At 59.8% G+C, this 27,570-nt stretch overlaps 1 protein-coding gene across 2 annotated transcripts in view; it reads right to left on the reverse strand.

Moving 5' to 3' along the window:
* Window positions 1–936: 936 nt before the first annotated feature.
* The window catches only part of MOB2 (MOB kinase activator 2), a 52,832-nt gene continuing 26,198 nt past the window's right edge, over window positions 937–27,570 (reverse strand). Inside the window, exons 1-5 of one of the 2 annotated variants that reach the window (XM_027531187.1) lie at window positions 20,560–20,720; window positions 15,065–15,225; window positions 14,284–14,377; window positions 2,129–2,253; window positions 937–1,785 (exon numbers count right to left, since the gene is read on the reverse strand). In XM_027531187.1, coding sequence (XP_027386988.1) covers window positions 1,493–1,785; window positions 2,129–2,253; window positions 14,284–14,377; window positions 15,065–15,225; window positions 20,560–20,669 — 783 coding nt within the window. In that variant the 5' untranslated portion in view covers window positions 20,670–20,720 and the 3' untranslated portion in view covers window positions 937–1,492. Of the gene's footprint in view, window positions 1,786–2,128; window positions 2,254–14,283; window positions 14,378–15,064; window positions 15,226–20,559; window positions 20,721–27,570 lie in introns of those variants that run through there. The other variant, XM_027531188.1, reaches the window with a different exon arrangement.

The following is a 27,570-nucleotide window of genomic DNA, read 5'->3' on the forward strand; positions in this document are numbered from 1 at the left end:
CCCATGCGGCCTGCAGGCCAAGGGCTCACAGTGAGCCGGAAGGCAGAGGGGAGGTGAGCAGGATGGGTGGCCTTGGAGGGGCCATGGCCTCCCAGAGGCGCAGGGCTCTTGGCAGCCTGTGCGCGGGCGCAGCGTGGTCAGCCAGGAGCCTGTCCTGCCGGGAGGCGGAGGGAGCAGGTGGCCCCGCTAGGCCTGGGGGCTGGTGACATGCCAGGGCCGCAGAGGAAGGGTCTACTGGCCACAACTGAGTTTGAGGTCACCTGAGCGTCAGGAGGGCAGGAAATTCAGGACCCAGCAGGGCACAGGCTGGTGGGGAGAGTATAGGAGCCCCAGTAGCTGGGAGTCAAGACCAGAGCCCAGGGTCCCATCACTGCCACTCAGGTTTGATGGGGGAGGGGGGTGGGGTGTGTGACAGGAATCAACACCGGAGAAGGCGCAGGGCCCTGCAGGCGCGTCTCTGCCCACAGGGGGCTGGACCAGCTCCAGGGCTGTTCACACCACCCCCCCAGCTATCCTACACCCACCCAAGCGATGCTGCCAAGTCCAGAGGGGGGCCCTGCAGCAGAGCCTCTGTGCCGGCTGGCCAGGACGCCCACCTCTGGCAGACTGTGGCCCCCACTGCAGGGTCCCTGCTGCCAGTGTGGAGAGAGTGCACCACAGGGAGACCGGAGGGTCCATAACCCCTGGGAACTTGACCCACAGAACACAGCCCTGCCCCCAGCTCCTGGCAACCTGTGGACACGTGCAGCAGGGGAGTCCCCGGTGAGCCCCGGCAGGGAGGCAGCACCTGCTCTCGGCCAGCACAGCTGTGTTCAGTGAGAGCTTCGTGGGCTGGCATGCAAGGGAGGGCGCTGCCCCAGGCCATGTGAGGAGCAGGGCGCATGGCCAGGCCGCCACAGCACGGAGCGCCGAGACGCTGAGGACACACACAGGAGCTGACCTGAGAGAAGTCTCTTTATTACACCCGCACAGGGAAACCAGGCTCTCCTGCCCCCGGCCGCGGCTCCGCACAGGCCGCCCCGCAGGGCACCGCAGCCCGGAGCCTGGCCAGCCCCGTTCCCCTCCTGGGCAGTCAGGACAGCGGAGGGAGACATTGCAGCTCGCGGGGCTCCAGACACGCGGCCTCCCCGCCCCTCCAGCCGGCCCTGAGCCAGAGTCCAGATCGGGCGGAGGGAGAAAGCCAGGCCGGGGTCTCTAAAAGCCACTCCAGCCCGAGCCAAGACAATGGGCGGCAGAAGCGAAGCCTGCGGGCCCCGCCGCGGGGAAGGGCCCCCGCCCCGCTGCGTATCTCCCCGGAGGCCAAGGCCGAGCCGGGGGCGGGGCGGGCGCGGAAGACCCGGAGGGGCAGACCCCAGAGGGAGACGCAGACGGGCGGCCCCGGAGGTGTCTGCCACGGACGAGCGGAGTCCAAGGTTCTCGGGGCCGACGCCAGAGTCCGGGCGCCCACAGTCCGTGCGCGCACAGACACGGACGCGCGCGGGCGCCGCCGGGCTCACCTCTCCTTGACGTGGTTCTGTGCGCCCGCTGCCCCGCCCGGCCCGTCCCCGCCGCCCCCGCCGCACAGCGCCTCCGTCAGGTCGTCCATGACCGCCGTCTCTTTGGGGTCGAGCAGGTTGAACTCGCGGGCGAAGAGGATGAAGTGCGCGTAGAGCGTGTTCAAGTGTCCGTGCAGCTCGAGCGCCAGCGTCTCCTTGAAGTGCGCCGAGTAGATATGCGCCAGCACATGGAACAGGTACTTGCAGATCTTCTTCACCAGGGCCTCGAAGGAGCTGGGGAACTCGCGGCCTGCGGGGCGGCCGGGTCACCACCCCGGCCCCGGATCGGGGTCTGTCTCCCTCCCCCCGCCGCAGGCCTCCCTGTGCGCCCGCCTGCAGCGCCCGAGTGACTGGGCGCCGAGCGGGGTCCCGACGGTGAGCGCTCTCCCCGCTGGGCCGGGCGCCTCTGGGACCAGGGGCCCGCGACCCGGCCGAAGCCGGCCCAGCGCCCAGGGCGCTCGGTGCCCTGGCCGCAGAGGAGGGGCCTGGGCGATGGTACCGCCCATGGGCCAGGTGCTGCCTTGGCGGCTCAGGGCGCAGAGCCTCGAGTGGGCGGGGTCGTGGGCGGGGCGGGGCGGGGCGGGGACACGCACCGTATTTCGTGGGGAACACGTCCTCGTCGGTCACCAGCTTCTGCACGGAGCTCATGACGAAGTCCACGTACTGGGGGGCCGTGCACTTCACCTTCTTGCCCCGCTCGTCGTACCAGTAGTACTGTCTGTGGGGACAGGCGAGCGGTGACGGGCGGCCAGGAAAGCTGGCCGTGCTCAGGCTTTGCTCTACACGGGACCTCCCCCTGCGTTAACGGTTAACGTTAACAGACAGCTTTCCCATCTTTCCCCGGAGGCCCTGCCTTGTCAGGATCCGGGTCTTCCCTGGTGGCTCAGATGGTAAAGAATTTGCCCTCAGTGCGGGAGATCTGGGTTCGATCCCAGGGTCGGGAAGATCCCCTGGAGAAGAGACTGGCACCCCACTTCTGTACTCTTGCCTGGAGAATCCCATGGACAGAGGAGCCTGGCGGACTACAGTCCACGGGCAGCAGAGAGTCAAACGTGACTGAGTGACCAACACAGTCAAGCGCCCCACAGGCGGCTCCCTGCTGCCCCCAGTATGGGCCAAACCTGCGCCCTGGGCCGGGTGGGGTGAGGGGGCCCCTGTCCCTGGGTCCCTCACAGACTTCCCCAGCAGGTGGGGGTGGGTCAGGGCGCTGGGAGATGCGGACCCCAGCCCAGCCCTGAGACCAGGCGTATCTCCTAGTTCACGTAACGCTGCTGTTCTGCTGTCCTCCAGACATGGGCCCTGCAGCCGCCATGTCCCACTCTCCCCTCCCGCCCCAGGTGGGCTCCAGTCTTCCCAGCAGGGGGCCCTGTGTCCGCAGGCGGGCTGGCCGAGGGCTGCACGGAGCCACTGGCAGGGAGTGGGGAACTGCAGGCTGCCCGGGTCAGTGGGCGATGACCAGGGCACCCCTTCTTCAGCCTAGGCGCCAACCCTGCCCCATCAGACCTCTGCCAGCACCCCGCCCCCTTCCCGCTGTCTTTACTGGGCTTCAGAACTGACAGCTCTCCCCGACACCATTCCACTTATCGCAGGCCAGGACCCCAGGCTGGCCCTGAGCACTCTGCCCTGACTTCCTGAGCTCACTAAGCACCCCTGGGTGTCAGCCACAGGGCACCCCCCTACTCCCAACACCTGGCCAGACCTGCTGTCAGGACAGCAGGCTCTCCATCTCTCCTGGCCAAAAGAAAAGACACAGCCCAGGGGACCTCAGAACAGCCCTGCTGCCCACACCTATTCCTCTAGCAGGAACCAGGGCTCCTCTCACCCCCTTCGCCTGTGAGTTCATCCGTGCCCCTGGGTGGGCAGGGGTCAGGCTGCAAGACGGGAACACAGCCCACAACAAATGGGCAGGCCACCAGGAAAAAGGCCGCCCCTCTGTGGACAAGGGAACACAGCCCTGACTGCCAATGGGTTCCAGGCCCCGGCCTCCCCACTGCAGAAGGCAGATGACACCTGCCAGCCACTTCCACCTCGGCGAGGCCTCCCTGCCACGGCTGCGCCCAGGCTGCCCCAGCACTGCGGGCCCCGCAGAGCCCAGCACCTGCACGCCCCCCAAGGCCCCGGAGCGAGCCAGACAAAGCCCTGAGAAGCTGGCTGAGCTCCCTGCGGGCCCCCAGGAAGCAAACACCCAGGAAGGATCCAGAGCCCTCCCCACCACAGGGTGGCCCTGCTGACCGTCTGTCCCCTGCCCGGGCCCCTGCCCCGCCTGAGGATGCGCTGAGAGGACAGATGATGCACCCCTCCCCTCACGGAGGCCCCTGGGGTCCCAGGGCCGGTGCAGGGAGGGAGGCAGCACCACCCCAGCGATTCCCCAGCCCTGCTTGGTGCTGATACCCCTGGCCACTAGTGCCAGAGTCAGAAAAACCACTGCAGCTCGAAACCAGGAGACCCTTCCATGAGGTCCAGACCCGGAGACACCAGCTCCTCAGGGGTACTGCTGCTGCCCCGCCCCCGTGGCAGCAGGGACCCGCTGCTTTCAGCGTTCCTCTCCTCCGGTCTCATTTTATTTTTGCACTGTCTCACAGTAAAGCTGTCTGGCTTTGGCGTGCAGCCTGATGGGTTTTAACCCCAACAGAGGACACATGATGGGGCACAGCTCTCAGCCCGGCCCCTGGCCTGCTGGTCAGTCCCTGCACGCTAGCGATGCGTCCTCAGGAACTCGGGTGGTGTCTGGAGCCCGGCTCTGCCACCCGTCCTGCCTTTCTCGTCACTGAGATGGACTCCTGTGTGGATGCCCCAGTCCATCACGACGCCTGGGTGCCCTGAAGTTTGGGGCAACTATGGGTCAGGCTGCAAACCCTCCTGGCAGGTGTCTGCCTGAGCTCCAGTTCCCATTTCTCTCAGGTGGATGCTCGGAAGCAGGACAGCCGAGTCCACAGCAGGAACGCCGAGATGTCCCAGCAACGGCCGCCCCACCGGCGCCCCCTCCCTCTGCGCCGGCACGTGGCGAGGAGGTCACAGACGCCCGCACAGCCAAGTCTGAATCCGTGTGCTCCACCTGCTGCTGGTGCTCCTCTGCCCGTGGGGGCACGGGGCACCCCCGTGACCGGTCTGCGTCCTCTGCCCAGTGATAATCCGACTCCTCACTGTGAGCCGTGAGGTCCTGACCCCTCCAGCCAACAGTCCTTCCAGGGATGTGGGGTCAGTCTGCAGTCTGTCCTTCCTTTCTCTCAAGTGTCTTTCTCAGAACAAAAGTTCTAAATTTTGATGAAGTCTACTTTACTGATTCTCCTTCATCAATGGACTGTATCTTGTGTCATGACCAAGAACTCTTCGCCTAATGCTACATCATGAAGGTTTCTCCTGTGCTTTCTTCTGAAAGTTTTATGGTTTGTATTGAGAGTTAAGATTTACTTCAAGTCAACTCTGGCAGAAGGAGACATTTGGATGACTGGTTTTTCTAACAGCTTTAGTTGAAAAGACTATTCTTTCTCCACGGAATTCTTCTGCACCCCTGTCACACATCAAGGGGCCATGTTTGTGGGATGCATTTCTGGACTCTGCTCTGTTGCACTGACCTGTGTCTCCTCTTCACCACCACCACAGTGTTGGTCACCACAGTTTTATAGTAACTCTTAGCACAGCACTGTGGGACTCTACCGATTTGACTGTTTTTTCAAAATCACTGTAGCTATTCTAGGGGTTCTGCTACTCCATGTACATTCTATAATCAGCTTATTTACAGATAAAAACTCTGCTGGGAGTTTGACTGAAACTGCACTAAATACGTGTATGCTTCTGGTGTGCTGTCTCCCCGTCCAGGAACACAGCGCCTCCCCACTTGCGCTGGTCTTCGGCTCCATTCACCTGCATTTTATCGTTTCCCTAAGTCTACGTCGAAGTACTTCACTGCTTTTGGAGCTGCTGTACATGATGTGACTCCATCGATTTTGTGTTCCGCTTGTACTGCTAGGACACAAACTATGATTGGTTTTTTGTGTGTTGAGCTTGCTAAATTTATTGATTCAACTTTTTGCTAGAGTTCTTGGGCTTTTCTACATAGACGATCATGCTGTATGCAAATGCAGTTTTATTTTCTTCTCCAATTTAACTGACTTTTATCCCTTTTTCTTGCCTTACTGCATTACCTATCTTGGGTCAATTGTGATATTTTGTGCTTTCCAAGGAACTAGTTCATTTAATCTCAATTGTTAAATTTACATAAGCAGAGATTTTTCTGAAGCTTCCTTATTACCCTGTAATTTCTGCTGGCTTTATAGTTACTTCCTCTTTTATTCCTTATATTGATAATCTGTCTTGTCTCTTTTTACCTTTGTGAGTTTTACTAGAGGTTTCTCAATTTTACTTCTCTTTTCAAGGAACCGGCTTCTGGTTTCATTTGTTTTCAGAAATCCATGTCAGTGATTTCTGTTCCTATTTTATCATTTCTTTTCTTCTGCTCAATTTAGGGTTTTGTTTTTTGCTCTTTTTTTCTGGGATTCCCCAGTGGCTCAGTGGTAAAGAATCTGCAATGCAGGAAGACACAGGAGACGCAGGTTCATCTCTGGATCAGGAAGATCCCCTGGAAGGGCATGGCAACGCCTCCAGGATTCTTGCTGGGAAAACCCACGGACAGAGCCCGGCAGGCTACAGCTGCAGAGAGCTGGACACGACAACACACACATGCACGCACTACACGCTTCTTTTTTTCCAGTTTCTTAATATGGAAGCGTAGGCTGAATTGAGATCTTTCTTCTTCCAAAATAAGCATTTAATCCTCTAAACGTTCCTCTAAACCTTGCTTTAGCTGCATCTCAAGTGCAGTTCAAATATGCTGCATTCTTATTTCCCTTTATAACATTTTCTAATTTCCCTGGAGACTTCCTCTCTGACCCATGGAGTATTTGAAAGTGTGTTAATTTCTTGGGATGTCCCTGGCATTCTGGTGGTTAAGACTGTGTGTCCAATGTCAGGGACACATTCGATCTGCCTTGATCAGGGACCTAAGAGTTCACATGCCACACAGCATGGCAAGAGAAAAAAAGTATGCTGATTTCTAAACGTTTGGAGACTTTTCTGTTACCGATTTCAAACGTAACTATTGTGGTCGGATAACTTACTCCGCACCTCTGACTAGTTCGTAGTCTGTTTTGTGAGCCAGGACGGGACCTCCTGTGGTGAGTGCCCCAGAGCACCTGAAAGGAATGCGGACTGGCTACTAAGGGGCAAACGTCGCTCCGGTCCAGCTGGCTGACGGTGCTGTTTAGTCCCAGTTCGTGCCGGCTTTCTGCCCACTAGTCCACACACCACCAGGAGAGGAGTGCTCAATCTGCAACCACAGCATGTGTCCTTGCGGTTCTGCCCGTCTGCTTTGTGTGAAAGCTCTGCTATTTGGCACAGATGCATTCAAGGTCAGTACTTCTTGACTTGAAGTCTGCTTTGTCTGGTATGAGCGCAGCCACTTTAGTTTGCTTCTGACTTATGTTTTATTGGCATTTCTTTTTCCATTTTCAACCTGCCAATGTCATTGCATTTAAAGTGACTTTCTCATATTCCCTGCACAGCTGGTTCATTTAAAAAGCCCCAACTTACAGCCTCTGTCTCGTCACCAGCATGCTTACAGCACGACGTTAACTGCGATGACGGATCTGTCTGAATTTAAGTTCACAATCGTTTACTATTTGTTCCCTTTGCTTTTCACTCCTTATATTTCCTGCCTTGCTTGGCACTATTTCCTTTTAATTTATCTATTATGATTTATGTCCCTTATGCAACTTTTTTAGAGGTTGCTCAAAGGATTACACGGAGAAGGCAATGGCACCCCACTCCAGTACTCTTGCCTGGAAAATCCCATGGACGGAGGAGCCTGGTAGGCTGCAGTCCATTGGGGTCGCTAAGAGTCGGATACGACTGAGAGACTTCACTTTCACTTTTCACTTTCATGCATTGGAGAAGGAAATGGCAACCCACTCCAGTGTTCTTGCCTGGAGAACCCCAGGGACGGGGGAGCCTGGTGGGCTGCTGTCTATGGGGTCACACAGAGTTGGACACGACTGAGTGACTTAGCAGCAGCAGCAGCAGCAAAGGATTACAAAGCACATCCTGACTTTTCCACCCGGTACCTGGCGCCCAGGACCTCTTCTACATCTGGAGTCAGAAAGCCGACCAGCACACAGGGCTCTCTGCCTGGCCCCAGGCGGCCACTGTCTCAGTGCTGCAGGCACACACTGGAGACATGTCGCAGCTGTGGCTTTTGCTCACCTACCAGACATGTCTCCAAGAGCTGAAGAGAAGAGGCAGTTATCACGTCTCCCCGTGTCCTCTGCCCTACGGCCCCACCTAGCACTGCTTCCTTCACTGCATGCCAAGTGAGCTCTCCAAGTCTCCCCTCACTGACAGCCATCCCTACCTCACCTTCGTCCTTGAAGAGCAGTGTGTGGGCTCCCGGGAGGCTGCTGTCTCCATTCAGCACCTTAGCCACGTTGTGGGGCCTCCCCCTGCCCCGGGTGGGTGAGGACGGCCACAGCCACCCCGCCACGGCCCTACAGGGGCGATGCTGCTGGCTCCGCTGGCTGTTACAGCGTGTTCTCTTCAGCAGTTTGATTATGTGCCTGTGGTGGATTCACTGGGTTTATCCTATTTCAAACTCACTGAAAGTGAAAGTGAAGTAGCTCAGTCATGTCCGACTCTTTGCAACCCCGTGGACTGTAGCCCACCAGGCTCCTCCCTCCATGGGATTCTCCAGGCAAGAATACTGGAGTGGGTTGCCACTTCCTTCTCCAGGGGATCTTCCCGACCCAGGGATCAAACCCTGGTCTCCCACATTGCAGGCAGACGCTTTAACCTCTGAGCCACCAGGGAAGCCCAAACTCATTAGGCTTCCTGAATCTGTAGGTTTGTGTCTTGGCCAAATTTGTAACTTTTCAGCTGTTAGGTCTTCAAATGTGTTGCGGGCACAGGCCTCCTTCTCTTCTCTTGGGACTCCAAACTCCCCTTTGGTTCCAGCCCTTCAGGCATCAGCAGGGTGGAAACAGTGTCCGGCCTGGGCTGCAGCCCCACTCTGGGCCCTGGGTGGACCTGAGGGCCCTGTGATAGACAGCACACGGCTCTGTGGACCTCTGATAAACCTCCCATTTCCTTTTAAACTAACTCATGTGAGTTTCCATTCCTTGGTCTTGAACGATTCCTAGAAAGGCATCTGCTCCTTGGAAGAGAAACTATGACAAACCTAGGCAGAGTATTAGCCTTGTCTGCCTCAATGAAACTATAAGCCATGCCGCGTAGCGCCACCAAGACAGACTGGTCGCGGTGGAGATTTCCGACAGAACGTGGTCCATCAGAGAAGGGACTGGCAGACCAGTTTAGGACTCTTGCCCTGAGAACTCCACGAACAGTACGAAAAGACAAAAAGATACAACACAGGAGGATGAACTCCCCAGTTGGTAGGTGCCCAATATGCTACTGGAGAACAGTGGAGAGAGAACTCCAGAAAGAATGAAAAGACGGAAAAAAAATGAAAACAACACCCAGTTGTGGATGTGACTGGTGATGGAAGTCAAGTCCGATGCTCTAAGAACAATATTGCATAGGAACCTGGAATGTTAGGTCCATGAATCAAGGTAATTTGGAAGTGGTCAAACAGGAGATGGCAACAGTGAATGTCGACATTTTACGAATCAGTGAACTAAAATGGGCTGGAACGGGAGAATTTAATTCCGATGACCATTATTATATCTACTACTGTGGGCAAGAATCCCTCAGAAGACATGAAGTAGCCCTCATAGTCAACAAAAGGGCCCACAGTGAAGAGCTTGGGTGCAGTCTCAAAAACGACAAAATGATCTGTTTGCTTCAACATCACAGTAATCTGCCCCAACAAGCAATGGTGAAGAAGCTGAAGTTGAACAGTTCTATGAAGACGTACAAGACCTTCTAGAACTAACACCAAAAAAAGACGTCCTTTTCATCACAGGGGGACTGGAATGCAAAAATAGGAAGTCAAGAGATACCTGTAGTTAACAGGCAAATTTGGCCTTGGAGTACAGAATGAAGCAAGGCAAAGGCTAACAGAGTTTTGCCAAGAGAATGCACTGGTCATAGCAAACACCCTCTTCCAACAACACAAGAGACGAGTCGACACATGGACATCACCAAATGGTCAATACCAAAATCAGACCGATTTGCAGCCAAAGATAGAGAAACTCTATACAGTCAGCAAAAACAAGACTGGGAGCTGACTGCCTCAGATCATGAACTCCTCATTGCCAAACTCAGACTTAAACCGAAGAGAGCAGTGAACGCCACTGGACCATTCAGGTGCGACCTGAATTAACCCTACAATTATACAACGGGAGTGACAACTAGATTCAAAGGATTATATCTGATGGACAGAGTGCCTGAAGAACTATGGATGGAGGTTTGTGACAGGAGGCAGTGATCAAGACCATCCTCAAGAAGTTCCGTTCAGTTCCTCAGTCGTGTCCGAGTCTGCAACCCTGCGGACTGCAGCATGCCAGGCCTCCCTGTCCTTCACCAATTCCCAGCACTTGCTCAAACTCACGTCCATCGAGTGGGTGATGTCATCCAACCATCTCATCCTCTGTCATCCCCTCTTCCTCCTGGCTTCAGCCTCTCCCGGCATCAGGGTTTTTTCCAATGAGTCAGTTCTTTGCATTGGGTGGCCAAAGTGCTGGAGCTTTAGCTTCAGCATCAGTCCTTCCAATGAAAATTCAGGACTGATTTCCTTTAGGATGGACTGGCTGGATCTCCTTGCAGTCCAAGGGACTCTCAAGAGTCTTCTCCAACACCACAGTTCAAAAGCATCAATTCTTTGGCGCTCAGCTCGCTTTATGGTTCACCTCTCACGTCCACACATGACCACTGGGAAAACCACGGCCTTGACTAGACGCACCTTTGTTGGCAAAGTAATGTCTCTGCTTTTCAATATGCTGTCTAGATTTGTCATAGCTTTTCTTTCAAGGAACAAGTGTCTTTTCATTTCATGGCTGCACTCACCATCTGTAGTGATTCTGGAGCCCAAGAAAATAGTCTGTCACTGTTTCCACTGTTTCCCCATCTATTTGCCATGAAGTGATGGGACTGGATGCCATGATCTTAGTTTTTTGAATGTTGAATTTTAAGCCAGCTTTTTCACTCTCCTCTTTCACGTTCATCAAGAGGCTCTTCAGATCCTCTTCCCTTTCTGCCATAAGGGTGGTATCGTCTGCATATCTGAGGTTATTTATATTTCTCCCTGTAATCATGATTCCAGCTTGTGCTTCATCCAGCCCGGCATTATGCATGATGTACTCTGCATATAAGTTAAATAAGCAGGGTGACAATATACAGCCTTAACATACTCCTTTCCCAATTATGAAACAGTCCGTTGTTCCATGTTCAGTTCTAACTGTTGCTTCTTGACCAGCATATAGATTTCTCAGGAGGCAGGTAGGGTGGTCTGGTATTCCCATTTCTTTCTGAATTTTCCACAGTTTGTTGTGATCCACACAGTCAAAGTCTTTGGCATAGTCAATAAAGCAGAAGTAGATGTTTCTCTGGAACTCTCTTGCTTTTTCTATGATCCCCAAGAAAAAGAAACACAAAAAGGCAAAATACTTATCTGAGGAGGCCTTACAAATAGCTGAGAAAAGAAGAGAAGTGAAAGGCAAAGGAGAAAAGGAAAGATACATCTGGAGTTCCAAAGAATAGCAAGGAGATAAGAAAGCCTTCTTCGCTGATCAATGCAAATAAATAGAGGAAAACAATACAATGGGAAAGACTAGAGATCTCTTCAAGAAAATCAGAGATACCAAGGGAACATTTCATGCAAAGATGGGCTCGATAAAGGACAGAAATGGTATGGACCCAATAGAAGCAAAAGATATTAAGAAGAGGTGGCAAAAATACACAGAAGAACCATATAAAAGAGATCTTCATGACCCAGATAACCACGATGGTGTGATCACTCACCTAGAGCCAGACATCCTGGAATGCAAAGTCAAGTGGGCCTTAGGAAGCATCACTACAAACAAAGCTAGTTGAGGTAGTGGAATTCCAGCTGAACTATTTCAAGTCCTTAAAAATGATGCTTTTAAAGTGCTGCACTCAATATGCCAGCAAATTTGGAAACTCAGCAGTGGCCACAGGACTGGAAAAGGTCAGTTTTCATTCCAATCCCAAAGAAAGGCAATGCCAAAGAATGCTCAAACTACCGCAGAATTGCACTGAGCTCACACGCTAGCAAAGTACTGCTCAAAATTCTGCAAGCCAGGCTTCAACAGTACATGAACCGAGAACTTCCACATGTTCAAACTGGATTTAGAAATGGCAGAAGAACTGGAGATCAAACTGCCAACATCCACTGAATCACTGAAAAAGCAAGAGAGTTTCGGAAAAACATCTACTTCTGTTTTATTGACTACACCAAAGCCTTTGACTGTGTGCATCACAGCAAACTGCAGAAAATTCTGAAAGAGATGGGGATAACAGACCACCTGACCTGCCTCTTGAGAAATCTGTACGCAGGCCAAGAAGCAACAGTTAGAACTGGACATGGAACAATGGACTGGTTCAAAACTGGGTGGGAAAGGAGTATGTCAAGGCTGTATATTGTCACCCTGCTTATTTAACTTATATGCAGAGTACATCATGCAAAATGCCAGGCTGGATGAAGCAGAAGCTGGAATCACGATTGCAGGGAGAAATATCAATAACTTCAGATATGCAGACGATACCACCCTTATGGCAGAAAGTGAAGAAGAACTAAAGAGCCTCTTGATGAAGCTGAAAGAGGAGAGTGAAAAACCTGGCTTAAAACTCAACATTCAAAAGCTATTTTCTTGGGCTCCAAAATCACTGCAGATGGTGACTGCAGCCATGAAATGAAAAGACGCTTGCTCCTTGAAAGAAAAGCTATGACAAATCTAGACAGCATATTGAAAAGCAGAGACATTACTTTGCCAACAAAGGTCCATCTAGTCAAAGCTGTGGTTTTTCCAGTAGTCATGTATGGACGTGAGAGGTGAACCATAAAGAAAGCTGAGCACCAAAGAATTTATGCTTTTGAACTGTGGTGTTAGAAAAGACTCTTGAGAGTCCTTTGGACTGCAAGGAGATCCAACTAGTCCATCCTAAAGGAAATCAGTCCTGAATATTCATTGGAAGGACTGATGCTGAAGCTCCAATACTGTGACCACCTGATGCGAAGAGCTGACTCACTGGAAAAGATGCTGATGCTGGGAAAGATTGAAGGCTGGAGGAGAAGGGGACGACAGAAGATGAGATAGTTGGATGGCATCATTGACTCAATGGACATGAGTCTGAGCAAGCTCCAGGAGATGGTGAAGGACAGGGGAGCCTGGTGTGCTGCAGTCCATGGGGTCACAAAGAGTCGTGCATTACTGAATGAAGGAACAACAATAACCATTGATATAAACCTACAAAAGCCCTATAAAGCAGGTTACAGGTAGGAAGACTAAACAGAATTCTGAAGATCTCCAGATCTCCAAGTTTGATGTGGCAGAGCCAACATCTAGACAGAGGTCAGCCGGACACCAAATCCTGTGCCCCTTCAAGGAGCCTCTTCTCAAGCACTCTGGTGCCTGAAGGGTGCCTGGTGGTGCATCAGGAGGGCCCTGGCGTCCGCATCCGCCAGCCCGCAGGCCCCCTCTGACACTGCCTGGCCAGGCACCTGCTGCGAGGGTGCCGTAGGCAGGGCGATGCCACACTGCCCTTGCCTCCTTCTGGCTGCCCGGCCACGTCTGCTCTAGAGGACACCGCCTCACACCGAGGAACCCGGGCTCACTTCGCGCATGCGCCCAGCACTGCCACACCCTCTGCGGGCCAGGCCGGGCTGTGGCTCTCTGGGGACACAGTGACACCCGAGTATGCCATCCGCAGCTCTCGCCGGGTGAGTAAGGAGTGGAGAGCAGCCGTCTTCTGCACTCACGCCCTCTGTGGGGCTGAGCTTTCAGGGGTCTCAGCAAGAGCAGGGCCCCCTGTCCGGGTCTGAGCTGGGCTGCCCGCGGCAGCACAGCACGCCCACTAGTGGACGCTGGCTGCTCGCACACGCTCGTGTCAGCCCGGCACGCAGGCCTTGACCCTGACGGAGGCTGTCAGAGAGGAGCTTCCGCGCCTCCCCCTTGGCCCACGTGGCCTCTTGCCGCTTCCGTGGCTTCTGCCCCCCAGGCTGGGGGTGAGCCCAGGGCCACATGGTGGCTCTCCTACCCGTGCAGCTTCAAGAGCTGCTGCAGAGGCGGGGGTGTCCTGGAGTCCTCGGGGTGCCCATTTCCAGAAGACAGCAGCCCTGCCAGGCCTGCGGAAGGGCACTGCGCCGGTGGCGCCAAAGCATCCCAGCCCCGTGGGCCGGCAGCACCTCCTCATGCAGTGTGAGCTCCGAGTTGGCCCTTAGCCGGCGGGACCAGCACCAGGAAGTGTCTCTGGCTGCACACGCCCCGCGGTCTCAGGATGCACGGTGGGCATGTCCTGTGGAAATGTCTCTGCCCCAGGACACAGCCCGTCAGGGCCCGGCTGGCTCCCTGCACCTGTGCCCAGGGGGACCCATGCTGCCCGGGTTCCCCCTCTGCTGGGCTCTGCTTCCTGTTTCCCCACCAGGTGGGGCCTCTGGAGACAGGGGAGCAGCCTTGGTGAGACTTCGACAAGGACACGTGGGCGGGCCGGGAGGGGCCGGGCGGGCGTGGCGGGACAAGGACACGTGGGGAGGGCCGGGCGGGAGCGGCGGGCACGCACTCACGTGTTGCACACGGCCATGGTCTGGCACGCTTCACCCGTGCAGAACTCCGAAATGGTGCTGTACTGCAGGTTCACGTGGTGAAAGAACGTCGTGGCTGCGAAGGGAAAGCGGAGCCTGAGGGCCACACCGGGGCCGCCTCGCCTCCAGGGTCCTGCGGGCCCAAGGGGACCAGAGCCTCTCCTCAGGCCCTGGGCGTGGCGGCTGGTGTTGACCAGACCAGAGACCACAGCCTCAGCACAGCACTGCCCTCAAGGGCGGGCAGCACGGGCCACGGTGCTGAGCTGGGCAGAGTGCCCCTGGCCACTGAGACCAAGTGCCCTCCACGAAGGCCTGGGCAGAAAACCTCACACCCCAGCTCTTGCCATCCCCAGCCGGTCGGGGACACCACTGACATGGCCGGCAGCACCAGCTCGCGGCCACAGAGACAACCGCTCCTCTGAGGAGAGCCAGCACAAGGCCCTGCGGGGGTGCTGCGTGAGCTGAGCGCCAAGCCTGGCTGGCAGGTGCAGGTGAGCCGCCCCCAGGCCGCGGCCCTCCCCATCCTGGCCCTGCTGCCACGCTTGCGTCCCGCAGCCTCCCCCTGCCATGGTGTCCCGCCCCCGGTGCGACCAGGACCCGCACCGAGTACCTGTCTCTGCAGGGACCCCAAGGCCCTGCGGGGTTGGCCATCCCGTGCCTCAGCTTCAATCAGCTTGTGCATGCAGATGCTGAGCACCAGCTCCGGGGGTCCCCGGGGAAACGAGAGCCCGCCCTGCCCCGCCCCACCCCCGCCCCCACGCACTGTTGCTGGCCAGCCACTCGTTGAGGTCGATCTCCCGGGGCAGCACCACCAGCTCCTTGAACCCGAAGTCCGTGATTCTGGACTTGGCGTACTCTGGCTCCAGGTACACCTTCTTCTCCTCGGCAGCGGGCTTCTTCCCGTTGGGCTTGGCTTTGGACTTCCTGCGAAGAGAAGAGAGGCAGGGGTCACGGCGGAGGCAGGCGTGGAGGCTGCAGGCCCGGCTCTGGGGGGCAGCTCAGGGGCTACGGCTCCTGGGGCCCTGGTGTGGGTGGAAGCCACCCTGCGCCTCTGCCCTCCCTGCCCTGTCAGGGCCCAAGCCTGGAACCCGAGGCAACAGGGGGCATGCAGCCCACCCGAGGTCAGGAGAGTGGCCATACGAGCCAGCTCACCGCCCCCCAACGTGTGACACCACGGCCCCGCAGCCTCACAGGGTATCCTTCGACACAGGGGGCCAGCAGCCCGCCATGCTGAGGCCCTGCTCTGCGCCAGTGCCCCAGGCCGCCCCGAGGCCTGCTGTCCCCACAGCCCCCTGCCCGCACGCCTGCTAAGCGGCCCCACGCGGTTCCAGGCACAGACGTCGGCGCGAGCTGATGTCACAGAGATTTGACGATACGGCCACTTCTCACTAATGTTTTTCTTTCTTATCCGCTGAGAGTCTGCTGCCGTATAACAGGACACACGCCTCTGAAGTGTCCTCTGGACGCTGAGAACCAAGACCCAGCGCTCCTGGGACTGAGGGAGCCCCAGCCCCACCTCAGTGGGGACGGTGGTGGGCCCACAGCCGGCCTCCCCCCGGCCCGAGGCCCGAGACGGAGGGGTGGCACATCCTCCAGGGAGGAAACCGCCCGACGGAGCAGCCGGATCCGCGGCCGGGACGCCAGCCTGGGCCGGGTTAGACCCGAGTTCCCGTGTCTTCCGCAGGCTGGGGCAGAAGGAGCCAGTGTGTGCCGTGTCCAGAGCAGGGCCCCGGGGCCGACGTGGGGTCACACTGCTCGCACCCACGTTTCAAGGCTGGTCGGGCTCTCGAGGAGGGTGGGGGAGGTTCCTGAGAACAGACGCTCGTCTTCTTCCCCCACTCGAGTGCACCATCCCGACTCTGAGCAAATAAATGGCCGGTCCCTCAGCCTGTCCTGAGTCCACCGACCAGAAAAGGCTGCCCTCAGCTGTGGACTCTTGAGGAAGGGCCATCTGGGATGGGGGCGGGGGCATCCGAGGGCGCAAATGCTCGCTAAGGCCCCCACCCGAGGGGCAGCCACAGGCCTGGGGGACGCAGCCTGGCTAGCGGGTGGGGCCGGTCTCAGACGGAGGGCCCGGGCGCCTGGGGGAGACACACCGTGGACCCTGCATGGGGCACCAACAAGACACTCTGTGTGCCCCCCGCTCCAGCCCCAGCGAGGCACAGGGGTCAGGGGATCACACAGGATGGAAGGTCTGCAGCTCCTGACCTTGCCCTTTTTGTTCTTCTGTTTTGAAAAGTTGCTAGTGGTTTATTTAAGAGAAACAGGAAGGAAAAATGCTCCCTGAATGCCAGGGAAATGTTTTCCCCTCAGCTTCGCACAGCAGATCTTTGCCTTAAAAGGAACGTGTGCTCGGCCTCGGGTGGGGCACGGCAGTGGCCCGCGCTGGGCGGGGCCACGAGGTCCTGTGCTGGGCCCAGATGCAGACACAGCACACACAGGCACACGCGGGGCGCCTCAGGGGTCCTGGGGGTGCGGGTCACGGGGACACACACAGGCACACGCGGGGCGCCTCAGGGGTCCTGGGGGTGCGGGTCACGGGGACACACACAGGCACACGCGGGGCGCCTCAGGGGTCCTGGGGGTGCGGGTCACGGGGACACACACAGGCACACGCGGGGCGCCTCAGGAGTCCTGGGGGTGCGGGTCACGGGGACACACACAGTCACACACAGGGCACCTCAGGAGTCCTGGGGGTGCGGGTCACGGGGACAAGTGTGGACATGGGCCTCTCGGGGCACAGAAGTGATCAAGCCCCAGAGGGGCTGCAGAGACCAGAGGGTGGAGCGCGTTCGGAGCCTGGGTCTGAGCCTGGAGCCACCACCGCCCGGGGGGAAGCCTGCACTTGCCTGGACGGTGCTGTGTCCACAGCCCCGGGCTCCCGGGCTCAGCCCGCAGAGTGCACCTCCCACCCCGAGTGGCCCTCTGCTCTGCCCATCCCTGAGTGTCTGCCCCCAGGCGACTGTCCACTGTGTGCCCGGCCCCGCTGGCCCGACCCCCTCGCCTCTGCTCCAGGTGGCACACCTGGCTGGGGCCAGCCACCCCAAGGTGGTGGCGGGGGGTGGAAGGTGCCGCCATCAGCCGCGAAGGCTGGGGTGAGGGGGGCCCCGGCCAGAAGCCCCCGATGGCCCCGCCCACGCACCCTGAGCTCCACGCAGCAGCCTCCCCCTGCGGGTTTTCACAAGGGCGGCTGGGCCGAGGGGCAGAGGAAGTGGGTGTCATGGAGGGGTGTCGAGGGGCCTTGTGCAGGCCTGCCCGGGGTCTCCTCCTGCCCAGGGTGTGGTGTCCCTGTGCCCACACGTCCCTTCCAGGGAGATGGTCGGCCCCTCCAGCTGGGGGTGTCCTCCGTCTCTGGTTCCTGGGGGAACACGCCCCCCAGAGGACCTGGGCTTGTGCTCCATGAGATGGGCCTTGGGGGCCCTGGGCTATGGTCTGCGTGGTCAGAGGCCTCGCCTCCCCATTCCCTCACTCCGCCATCAGCACCTGCCCTCCCAAAGCCAGCCGGCAGAAGCACCCTGGGCCCCAGGCTCCAGCACTGCAGGGAAGCAGGCCCGGCCTTCTCTGTACCCATGCCCCGCGCACACCCGCGCCCTGCACACACACCACCGTGAGGACAGCCGCTGGCCAGAAGGCGCAGGACTGAGGGCCGGGCCTGCCTGGGGCGGGGCTGGGGGCTGGCAGGGCCGGCCACACCCAGGCGCCTCCGCCCCGTGCAGTCCGTTCTGTGAGAGGAAGGCCTGGAGCCGGGAGGCCGAGCCCTCAGGCACAGGCTTCCAGCAACACGCGGTGACCCTGGAGCCGGGCTCGGTTCTCTCCGTCGGCTCAGGCACTGGACGCCCCTCCAGCTGAGGCCCCCAGGTGCCGAGCGCCGCCGCCGCCAGCTCCGTTCATCAACTCCTGCCAAAGGCACCGTGGTCAGCTCGGCCCCAGGCAAGGCCACCCCAGGGGCCACCACAAGGACACCTGTGGCAAGGTCCTGATGTCCAGGAGCGGCAGGCAGTTCAGGTGTTACCACAAACCACCCCTCCAGGCGTCAGTGCTGGGCGAGAGGCCGGGGCCTTCAGGCACAGAGCTGGCAAGGTGGCACTGGACTGGGGGTACGGACACAGTGGGGGCGGCGCCCCTCTCCCCTCAGAGCCCGGCCGGCCCGCCGCCTTCCCCTGATGCGGACAGACGCCAGAGCAGCCAGCGCATTCCCCAGGAGGGGGCTCAGGGTGGCCTGGGCCGAGGGCCGCAGGAGCAGGGCGCGCACGGGCACGCGGAGGCCCTGACGGAGGCGGGCGGCCTGGGCGCGGCCTCATGGCTGGAGGGGAGCTGGGTTACGAGCCTCCTGCAGACGCAAGGACGTGGACTCCGAGTAAAACCTGGGTGCTGGGTGGGCCTCACAGGGAAGCCCTGGACACACTGAGCAGTGCGGCAGGCGATCCGAGGAAGGAGGTGCCCAGCAGAGAGCCCTGCCTCCCAAGACCCCACATTCTGACGAGCAGGCCTGGGCACCTGCGCTCGACACCTGGTGACCACCCTGCCCCCGGCCACGTTCTCACGGGTCCTCACGGGCCCTGGTGCCCGGCCCCTTCCTCTCTAGAGCAGGGACATGGGGGCAGAAGGCTGGGAAGACCCCCATGGAACCCCTGTCAAATCCCCACGGGCTGCAGCGACCAGACGCTGTGGGGAGACACGAAGTCGTTTCTCTTCTGGGTTAGAGGCCAGGCGGTCAGCACCCGAAACAGAGCGGGCTTTCACAAGCTGTGCGTCCCCACCAAACAAGAGACTGGCTGAGAGGGAAGGCGCCGGGCAGACGGAGGACGGCGGAGATCCCCAAGACCAGTCCTCGCGCATCAGGTGCTCATGGCGAGGCCCCACCCAGCACCGCAGCCTCCAGGGGCCGCCCCGTGCTGAGCCCGCATGCACGGGACTTCTCTCCCGGGGAGGGGAGCTGCTCTTCTGGGTCCTGGCTGAATCGCCACCTTTGTGTGAAGTCCTCCTGGTCCCCTCGGCCTCGGCCTCTCTCTCCCAGACAGCTCGGAGGGCCGGCCCTGCCCTTGTTCTCCTTGGCGCCCACTCCGGGTCTGGGCGCCCCCGCCACGCTGGGTGCACACGGCAACCCCCCGCACTGTTGGGGGCATCACCGCTCCTGATCAGAGCCAACGTCCCGGAGGGGGCCCTGCCAGCGTGGCCATTCCCCACACCTCTACACGGCGGCTCACTCGGCAGCCCACTCTGGGCTTCTGCTTACGACCCGGCGGAGTCCTCCGTGGTGGGGGGTGGCCGGGGGTGGCCCTGTGGGGTAGGAGGGTGGCAACCACAGAAACCCGGGGACGCGGGTCACGGAGCCCGTCGGTGGTCCCTCCCCCAGGGCTAGCAGCAGCCACAGCTGGGCCTCACCCAGACCCTCACACAGAGGCCTGCAGAGCCTGGTTACAATCAAAGATGGAAACTGAAGAGCAAAATAGAGTTTTCCTTCGGAGCCGTGATGCACCCAGATCACAAGCAAACACAAGACGTGCAAACGGGGGTCGAGGTCGGCCGGATCTCGTCTGAACTGCGGCTCCCGGGGGAGGAGGGCAGTGCTCCACCCCGCCAGCAGCGTGTCCAGGGCCCCCTAACCACGGGGCTGAGCCGGGCCCCCAGAGCACGCAGCACAGGATGGACGCCCCGCCTGGGAGGCCCGCTCCCCAGCCCCCCACGCTCTCCTGAATGCCCGACCTAGCCGCTCCCACCCTGACGCAGAAGAGGCTCTGGAGAGGCTCCAGCCTCTCACGTGGGACACTGGAGGCTCTGTGGAGCAGCTGAGGGAGGTGAGGAAAGAGGGCCCACGGCAGACACGACCAGGGCAGGCTCCGGACAAGGTCGCTCGTCACAGACTCCGGTCACCCTGCCCGGGGACCCGGGGTGGCGAAGGCACGGTCCAGGGGGCTCAGCAGGGCACGACACAGGTCTGCCACGGGCACGGTTCACCGCAGGCAGACGCCAGTCTCAGGGGCCCCCTGTTCTCACCCAGACCCTCTGAGCTGAACACCCGCTTTGGGGGCTCCCTGCCTCCCACAGACAGCAGGAAGGGCGGAAGTCTAGGGAGAACCTCACTCCAAACAAAGTTCTGAGCATGCCCAGCTACTCCCGCCCCAGGCCCATCTGCTCCCCAGCCCAGGCGGGGTCTGCACAACACGGAGACCTGACTGGGGGGACGGCCACTCCTCCCCAGATAGCCCCGGGGTGGGAGGAGGGACCCGCCAACGCCCGCGGCCCTGCCACGCTCACCTGAGCACTTTGCCAACTGCCTGAAGCACGGTCTTGCAGCTGAGCCCGGCCTTGGGGGGCGGGCTGAGCAGAGCTCGGTCTGCGGGGAGACCACTGTGGTCTCCAAGCATGGCGGGCAGCACAGAAGCGGGCCGGGAAAGCAGGCGCCCCGGCCCCAAGGCTCCCTGCCTTCCTCGCAGCCCTGACTGGGAGCCAGCCACGCCGGCCAATGAGGGCAAGCTGGGCGGGGAGGGCGGCCGGGCCCCGGCCGGGCAGGGACAGCAGCTGCTCCTTTTACAGGCAGGGCCGGCCAAGTCCGGTTACTTGAGGGGACGTCTCAGTCGCCTTTCAAAGTGGCGCCGCTCAGGCGCTGTGTGGGGCGAGGCCACTGCCGCGGGGTCAGCGTGGCCCCAGAGGGAACCTGTCAGGGGGCCCTTCTGATGCAGCCGGGGACGCTCTGGACAGACAGGGCTGCAGGGAGAGGTGGGCTGTGCACCTGCAGAGCGCGGAGGCAGGCAGGCAGCATCTCCACCCCAACGGTCTTGGGAAGACAAGGTGCCAAGTGGGCACGAGGAAGAGGGTGGCAGGCCCCGTGGACACTGCCAGAGGCCTCCCAAGGGGGCACGAGAGGGGTGTGACCGAGGTCTTTGTCACGCGGGCCCCACACAGGACCGTCAAGGACTAGAAAAGCAACCGTCCGACCGGACGACCCCGGCTGGGCTCCAGCCTCTGACTGGCCACAGGCCCAGCTCGTTGTCAGCACGGGGCTGGCCTGCACTCAGCAGCAGCCCCATCCAGCAGAAGCATGGCTCCGGAGCGGCCAGGCCCCCACACCACGGCCTTAGCCGGACTCTCTGCCCCGCGGCCACATCCCACAGAGCCAAGCATTCACCCAGGCTCAAGCCAGCTCTGCGCTGTGGCAAAGCCCCCGGAAGGACCACCCCACACACAGTGGAGCAGGCTGGCTGTCCGACCACACGTGAGGACCAGGGCAGGACCCAGGCACCGTGCTCACCCGGGGAGCATGGGCCGTGGCAGCCCTGGGTGGGGAGGATGTGGCCTGCCAGGCAGCTGGTGCAACTGAGCAGAGGCTGCCTCCAACTCTCCGCCACAGGATGAGAACTGCCACTTCCTCTGGAAGACTGAGACCTGACCCGGCCACCCTGCCGCCGGGGAGTCCCCTTCCTGGGCGCTCTGGGCTGGCAGAGCGAGGGCATGGGTGTGCACGCTCACCTCCACGTCTGCGTCCCCGCCCGGCGGACACGGCATCCACGTGGAGCCCGGCGTGCGTGCACCCTGACGCCTCCGCCTCTGGCCCGCCCCCGGAGACCATGCCCACCTCCTCCCCACCTGTCTGCAACCCTCCCACTCACGGCGCCCCAGCTGTGAAGGCAGCAGAGCCTGAACCCTGGTTGAAGGCGCCAGAACATGTGGTTCACGTAAGAGCAAGTGGGCAAAGCTTCAAGGCTAAGTCCAACGAGAATGGAAAGAACAAGGAAGGGTGATAATTACCACAATCCAGAAAAACACACACAAGCAGACGAAACCCACACCTCGATAAATCAAGTTTGGAACTCTCAGAAATAGAATTAAAGGAAGAACTGAACAGACAGACAAAAAGGCCAATAAGAACCAGAAACGGGAGCTCCTAAATGAAGTCCAGACGAGAGGAGACACCCCGGCAGCGCCGGGGAGACAGGAGAGGGGAGGGCTTGTGGTTTTTAATGAAAAGGGAATGAAGACCTTTCTCCACTGGGAGTAACCGACGCTGGACTCGCCCTCCACCATCAACAACCGCAGACTGGATACAACATAAGAAGCAACTGGTTTCAGACGCTGGAGGACGCGAGGGATGGTGCCCTGGACGGCAAAGAAGGCCTGAGGAGGGCCGCGACGGCCCGCTGGAGGGCCCAGGGTCTCGGCCACAGCCAACGCAAGAACAGAGCTGGGGCTGCAGACATGTGGGGCAGAGAAGCAGAGAGGGCGGGGCTTCCCAGACCAGGGCCGCACGGATGGACAGAGGGCCACGAAGCCTTTGGCCAACTCCCAGGCTGAGGAAGCTTTACCGCGGTGCTCACGGAGGGCACTGTGCTGAGCCCTGCCTTCCTGCTGGGGTCTTGTCCCAGCCTCACTGAGTCGGCCGGGCAGTGTCTCCTCCTCGGGGCTCCTCAGCAGGAAGGCGACCAGCGAGGGCCTGCGGTGGTGCCTGGCCACTGCCTTCGAGGACCCGCTCGGCGGGGAGGGGACCCCGCTGAGGAGCCCCAGCAGCGAGTCCGGGAGGCCGAACGGGCAGAGATCATGGGCAGCGCACCAGAGGGACGGGACGCCGAGTGCCGTGCAGACGTGCTGCGGGCCCTCGGGTTCCCGGGTAAGCCCACCAGGACACATGCTCCAGGACGACACCCCACCCAGGAGGATCGGCGCGGCCGACCTCAAGGCTCGCAAGGGCCTAAAACGAGTTCCTTCCCCCCAACCAGAGCGGGACAGTGGCGAACTCGAGGTCAGTGGTAAGAAAAACCGGCCAGATATGAAATAGTATCATAACCCCACCAACACAGAACAGACGCAAGACTGAGAGCAACCAGTCATTTCCAACCTGAGTCTAAGCAACTTACAGACACACAGAGATACCCAGCAACAAACAAGGCAAAAGACCCTGCTGCTGGGAAAGTCGAGGGCAGGAGGAGGGGGCGGCCGAGGACAGGATGGTTGGATGGCATCACTGACTCAGTGGACATGAACTTCAGCAGACTCTGGGAGACAGTGGAGGACAGGAGTCTGGCGTGCCACGGTCCACGGGGTCAGAGTCAGACGCGACTTAGCGACTGAAGGACACAGACGAACAGCAGCCGAGGTGAAGCTGCCAGGTTTTCTGTTCAATCAGAAACCACCAACCTCAAGAAGGAGGAAAACAACGCGAGGGACGTCGTTCAGTCACGTCCGACTCTGTGCAACCCCGTGGACTGCAGCCCACCGGCTCCTCCATCCATGGGATTTTCCAGGCAAAAATACCGGAGTGGGTTGCCATTTCCTTCTTCAGGAGACCTTCCCTGACCCAGGGATTCAACCTGGGTCTCCCGCATTGTAGGCAGATGCTTTACCGTCTGAGCCACACTAGGAATCAAATCAATTGATCAAAAAAAACCCCAAGACGGCTCAGGGAAACAGTGAGAAGACAGTGGTGTCGGGGTCACTATGACTGTGTCCCACCTGTTCCAGAGACAAGAGAAACACCGGACACGTTACAAGGAGATTTTAAAAAGTGTTTTCTGAAGATCCCAGTTGAACTTGTAGAAACTGAAATACCTGAGACAAAAAGTACCCTGGATGGAGGTGAAGGCAGGCCGAACACTGCAGACACAGCGGCGACGACAGAAGGTGCCGCAGCAGGAGCTGGAGGGACCGGCTGTGAGAGGAGGGGCCGCGTCCGCCTCCTGGGAAGACCACCAGCCCGCCTCCACCCGGAAGAGCCAGCTCCTCCTACATCAGGGACAAGGGTTGAAGGGACCTTCCAGGCAGAGCAGAGGGGTCAGCGCGAGGGGCCACGCGGCCACCAGGCTGAACACAAGAGGCCCCCACACTCAGAGGCTGCAGCGAGCAAGAGAGGGCTGGTGGGCCCGGCCCAGGGGAAGGCGGCCCAGCATTCTCAGACCCCACCAGGCAATTCGCCCCGGCGAGAGCAAGCTCAGGACTACAGAGAAACCTGCCTGCCAGGTCACAAACTGGAAACAACCCACGCGGCTGCCGGCAGCGGGCGAACAGGCCTCCCAGGCACCACCCAGCCGAGTGATGCCCAGAGCGCCCGGGGACGTCCCCCAGCCGGCGCTGCGGGTGGACCTCGTGCCCTGGAGCACAAGCCGCCCTCGTCAGGTGCCCCGTGTTCAGGACGCTTGGGCGTCTGCACCCCCACACCCAGGACCCCGCCAGGAGCCCGGAGCTCAGAGCCCATCCCCGAGGGCTGCTGTCCCCAAGGAGAGGGCCTTTCAGGACACAAACAACGCCCTGGACCTTGCTCCCACGGCCCCCCAAGCCCTTCACCATCAACAACCAGGGGCTGGGCCCAGGCCCCGCTGCCAGGAGGGCACCCATGAGCACACAGAATGTGCGCGCTCGGCCCAAGTGCCCTGGGGGCAGACTGACCCAGGCTGATGAAGGAGGGCCTCGGGGCCCCTGACAAATCACCCTGCCCGCTTCCTTGGTAAGACCGCAGGCAAGATGCCACCATGAGTTCAAGGCCCCCATTCCTGCAGGCGGACTTTCAGGAGAACAGAGAGCAGCCTGCTGTGCTGGAAGGTGAGTCTGGAGAGCTCAGGCCTCCGCAGAGGCCAGGAGGCAGGGGGATGGCAGAGCTGGAACAGAGGCGCCCCTGCGCCAGAAGCCCGTGCAGTGAGTGCCCCGCACTCGGGGTCCGGACAGTCCTCCCGACCGCCGAGCTCCTCTCAAGACCACCGCACACCAGGAAACCAAGCCCTAACCACACCGCACATGGCAGATGGCACGTGTGTCTACGTAAAGATACGTAAACACGCCTCCCCGAGTGGGCAAAGCAGTTCTCCAGGCCGGAAGCCACCCGCGTATTTATTTTCAAGACAAGCATCTGGACCGTCCAGCCTCCACGGACTCCTCTAGGGTTGTACAGGTGGAACGTGTGTGCGCGTCTACACAGGGAAGCGGTGTGTGTGAGTGGGAGTGTGAGTACAGCTGCAGGGCAACCATGCCCTTTCTTCCCACCCCTGGCCCAGGCTTTTCCCAGGGCACCCCTGACACCCTGCTGGCCCCTGAGGGTGCTGTGAATGGGCACAGGGAAGGAGCTGCCACCCTCCGGGACCACGGGCCCCCCTCTACAGGCCTGTGGCTGGTGTCAGGATGCGTCTCTCCTCGCCCCCTACCTTCCTGAGCTCTGGTAAGCTCAGTGCAGTCGCTCAGTCGTGACCAACTCTTTGCGACCCCATGGACTGCAGCATGCCAGGCTTCCCTGTCCATCAACTCCCGGAGCTTGCTCAGACTCATGTCCATCGAGTCAGTGAGCTCCAGTAAAGAACGCAAAGACAGAGTCAGGTGCCCATGTCCACCCGGACACCCTGCCTGCCTGCCCTTGACCCCTTCAGGAGGCTGGCCCCAGGTGTGCAGAAAGGAGCATGCAGCAAACTGGGCATCCTGTCCAGAAGCAGCAGGAGCCAATGCTCAGTCCTTGCACATAACAGAGCAAGCCGCCAGGGCCCAGTCCCCGGACAGTGATGAGGAGCTGGACACGATCCACAGCAAGGACTTCTGCACCCCGTGAGAGAATGAAAAAAGCATCGGGTACTGACCCAGGACTTCCCTCCCCAACAGACAGAGCGCTCTCAAAACGCAACTGAAAATGGGCAGGACATGGTGACAGACATGCCCCCAGAGAAGCTGCACCCACACGCCAGGACGGTCAGAATCAGACCACGGAGGCCGACAGGGCCAGACAGCACGTGCGGACACAGACGTGAGCCTCCACAGGCCACACGCGCCTCCCCAGGGACCAGCCACCTGCTCCCCTGGGCAGAAGGACGAAGGCGCCAGGCACACGGAGACACTGTGGGTGCTCACGGCAGCGCGATCCTGGTCTGAACGCGCGGGAAGGGCGAGTCTCCCTGCAGCAGCCTCCAAGGGCAGACCCTGCACACCGGACACTCAAGGGTCCCCTCTAGACGGGTTCAGGTCGGAACCTGAGGCCCGCGGCAGCTCAGTGGGTGCTAAGCCCTGAGGGTGTGGCGAGGGCCGTCCAAGGTTCTAGATCAGCCTTGTGGGAAGTCAGAGACTACGCGTATCTGTCAAAATTAAACAAAGCTTACCTTCAGACTCAGTGGAATGTAAATTACACCTCTGCAAGCTGACCGGAGGCAAACATGCCACACACCCACAGGAAAGCAGGGACTCTCGCTGGCGCCCCTGCAGGGGGTCCCTCGGGCCCCAGAGAAGCCACGGCCCAAGGGGCCCCTGCTGAGGACTCCAGGCAAAGGGCGTCCAAGGGCAAGAGGTGCCAGAGGCCAGGGGGCACCAGAGGGCCAGCTCCTTTCCGGCTCCACGACTCGGAGGGGCACAGGGCGCTAACCTGAAACCCGCCACCTGTGCGTTTGGAGCTGCAGTGCTTTCCCTTCGCGCGTCCTGCTGCAAAGAGCCAGTCACTCATCGCACGAGAGAGAACAGGATGACCGTGCCGGAGCGCCTTCTTTCCAGGCTGGAGATGGTTTCAGGCTCTGTCACCACTTTCTCCAACCCCTTTTCTCTGACCGATCTATTTCACAACGCCAAAGAGCTTCATCTGGGTTTTCAAAGACAGGCAAAGGTTTGGGGGCCTTTCCTCCCAGGCCTGCCCTGTGTCTGTCCTCAGAGCCCCAAGACCACCTGCTCCCCCTACACACACAGGCCCCTGGGCACCCCTCACGGCAGCCACACCACTGGGGCCACATCCAGAGGTGCCAGCAGCCTGGTGAGCTCGAGGCTGGGCGGGTGGACGGAGTCCCTGTTCAAGGCCCTGCAAGTGAAACAGGGGCTTCTGTGGTTTCAGTCAGAAGGGCTGGGACGCCTTACTAAATGTCGCAGCTGATGCTACCGGTGGTGGTACGGGGGTGGTCACCACGCTGGATCTCAGAGCGGAAAGCTAGAGATCCACTCAAAGAAACCAGCTTGGAGCCAAGGAGAGGTCACACACACCAGGGAGAGGCGGGGGTGGAAGGTGGGTGGGTGGGGGGTCCTCTGCAGTGACTGCCTCGCGGCCCACACAGAAACAGCCTCCTGAGACCAGAGGCCCCCAGCCCACGGCCCCCAGTGGGAGGAGGCAGGAGCCGCACCTCCCGTGGCGTCTCTGCTCCGCCCCGAGCCAGCTGGAACCTCGATGGCCGGGAGCTCCGGGCACTAGCTCCTGGGCCTCCGCTGCCCAGGGCAACACCCTCGTGCCAGCCCCAGGCCTGGCCACCCCCCGCCCCATCCCGGTGCTCCCCTCTCCAGGCCCGCTCACCTGACCCGATGCCCCATCTCACGGTGCAGGAGGCGGAGGCA

The sequence above is a fragment of the Bos indicus x Bos taurus genome, chromosome 29 (assembly GCF_003369695.1).
Source record: "Bos indicus x Bos taurus breed Angus x Brahman F1 hybrid chromosome 29, Bos_hybrid_MaternalHap_v2.0, whole genome shotgun sequence".
Classification (NCBI taxonomy): domain Eukaryota; kingdom Metazoa; phylum Chordata; class Mammalia; order Artiodactyla; family Bovidae; genus Bos; species Bos indicus x Bos taurus.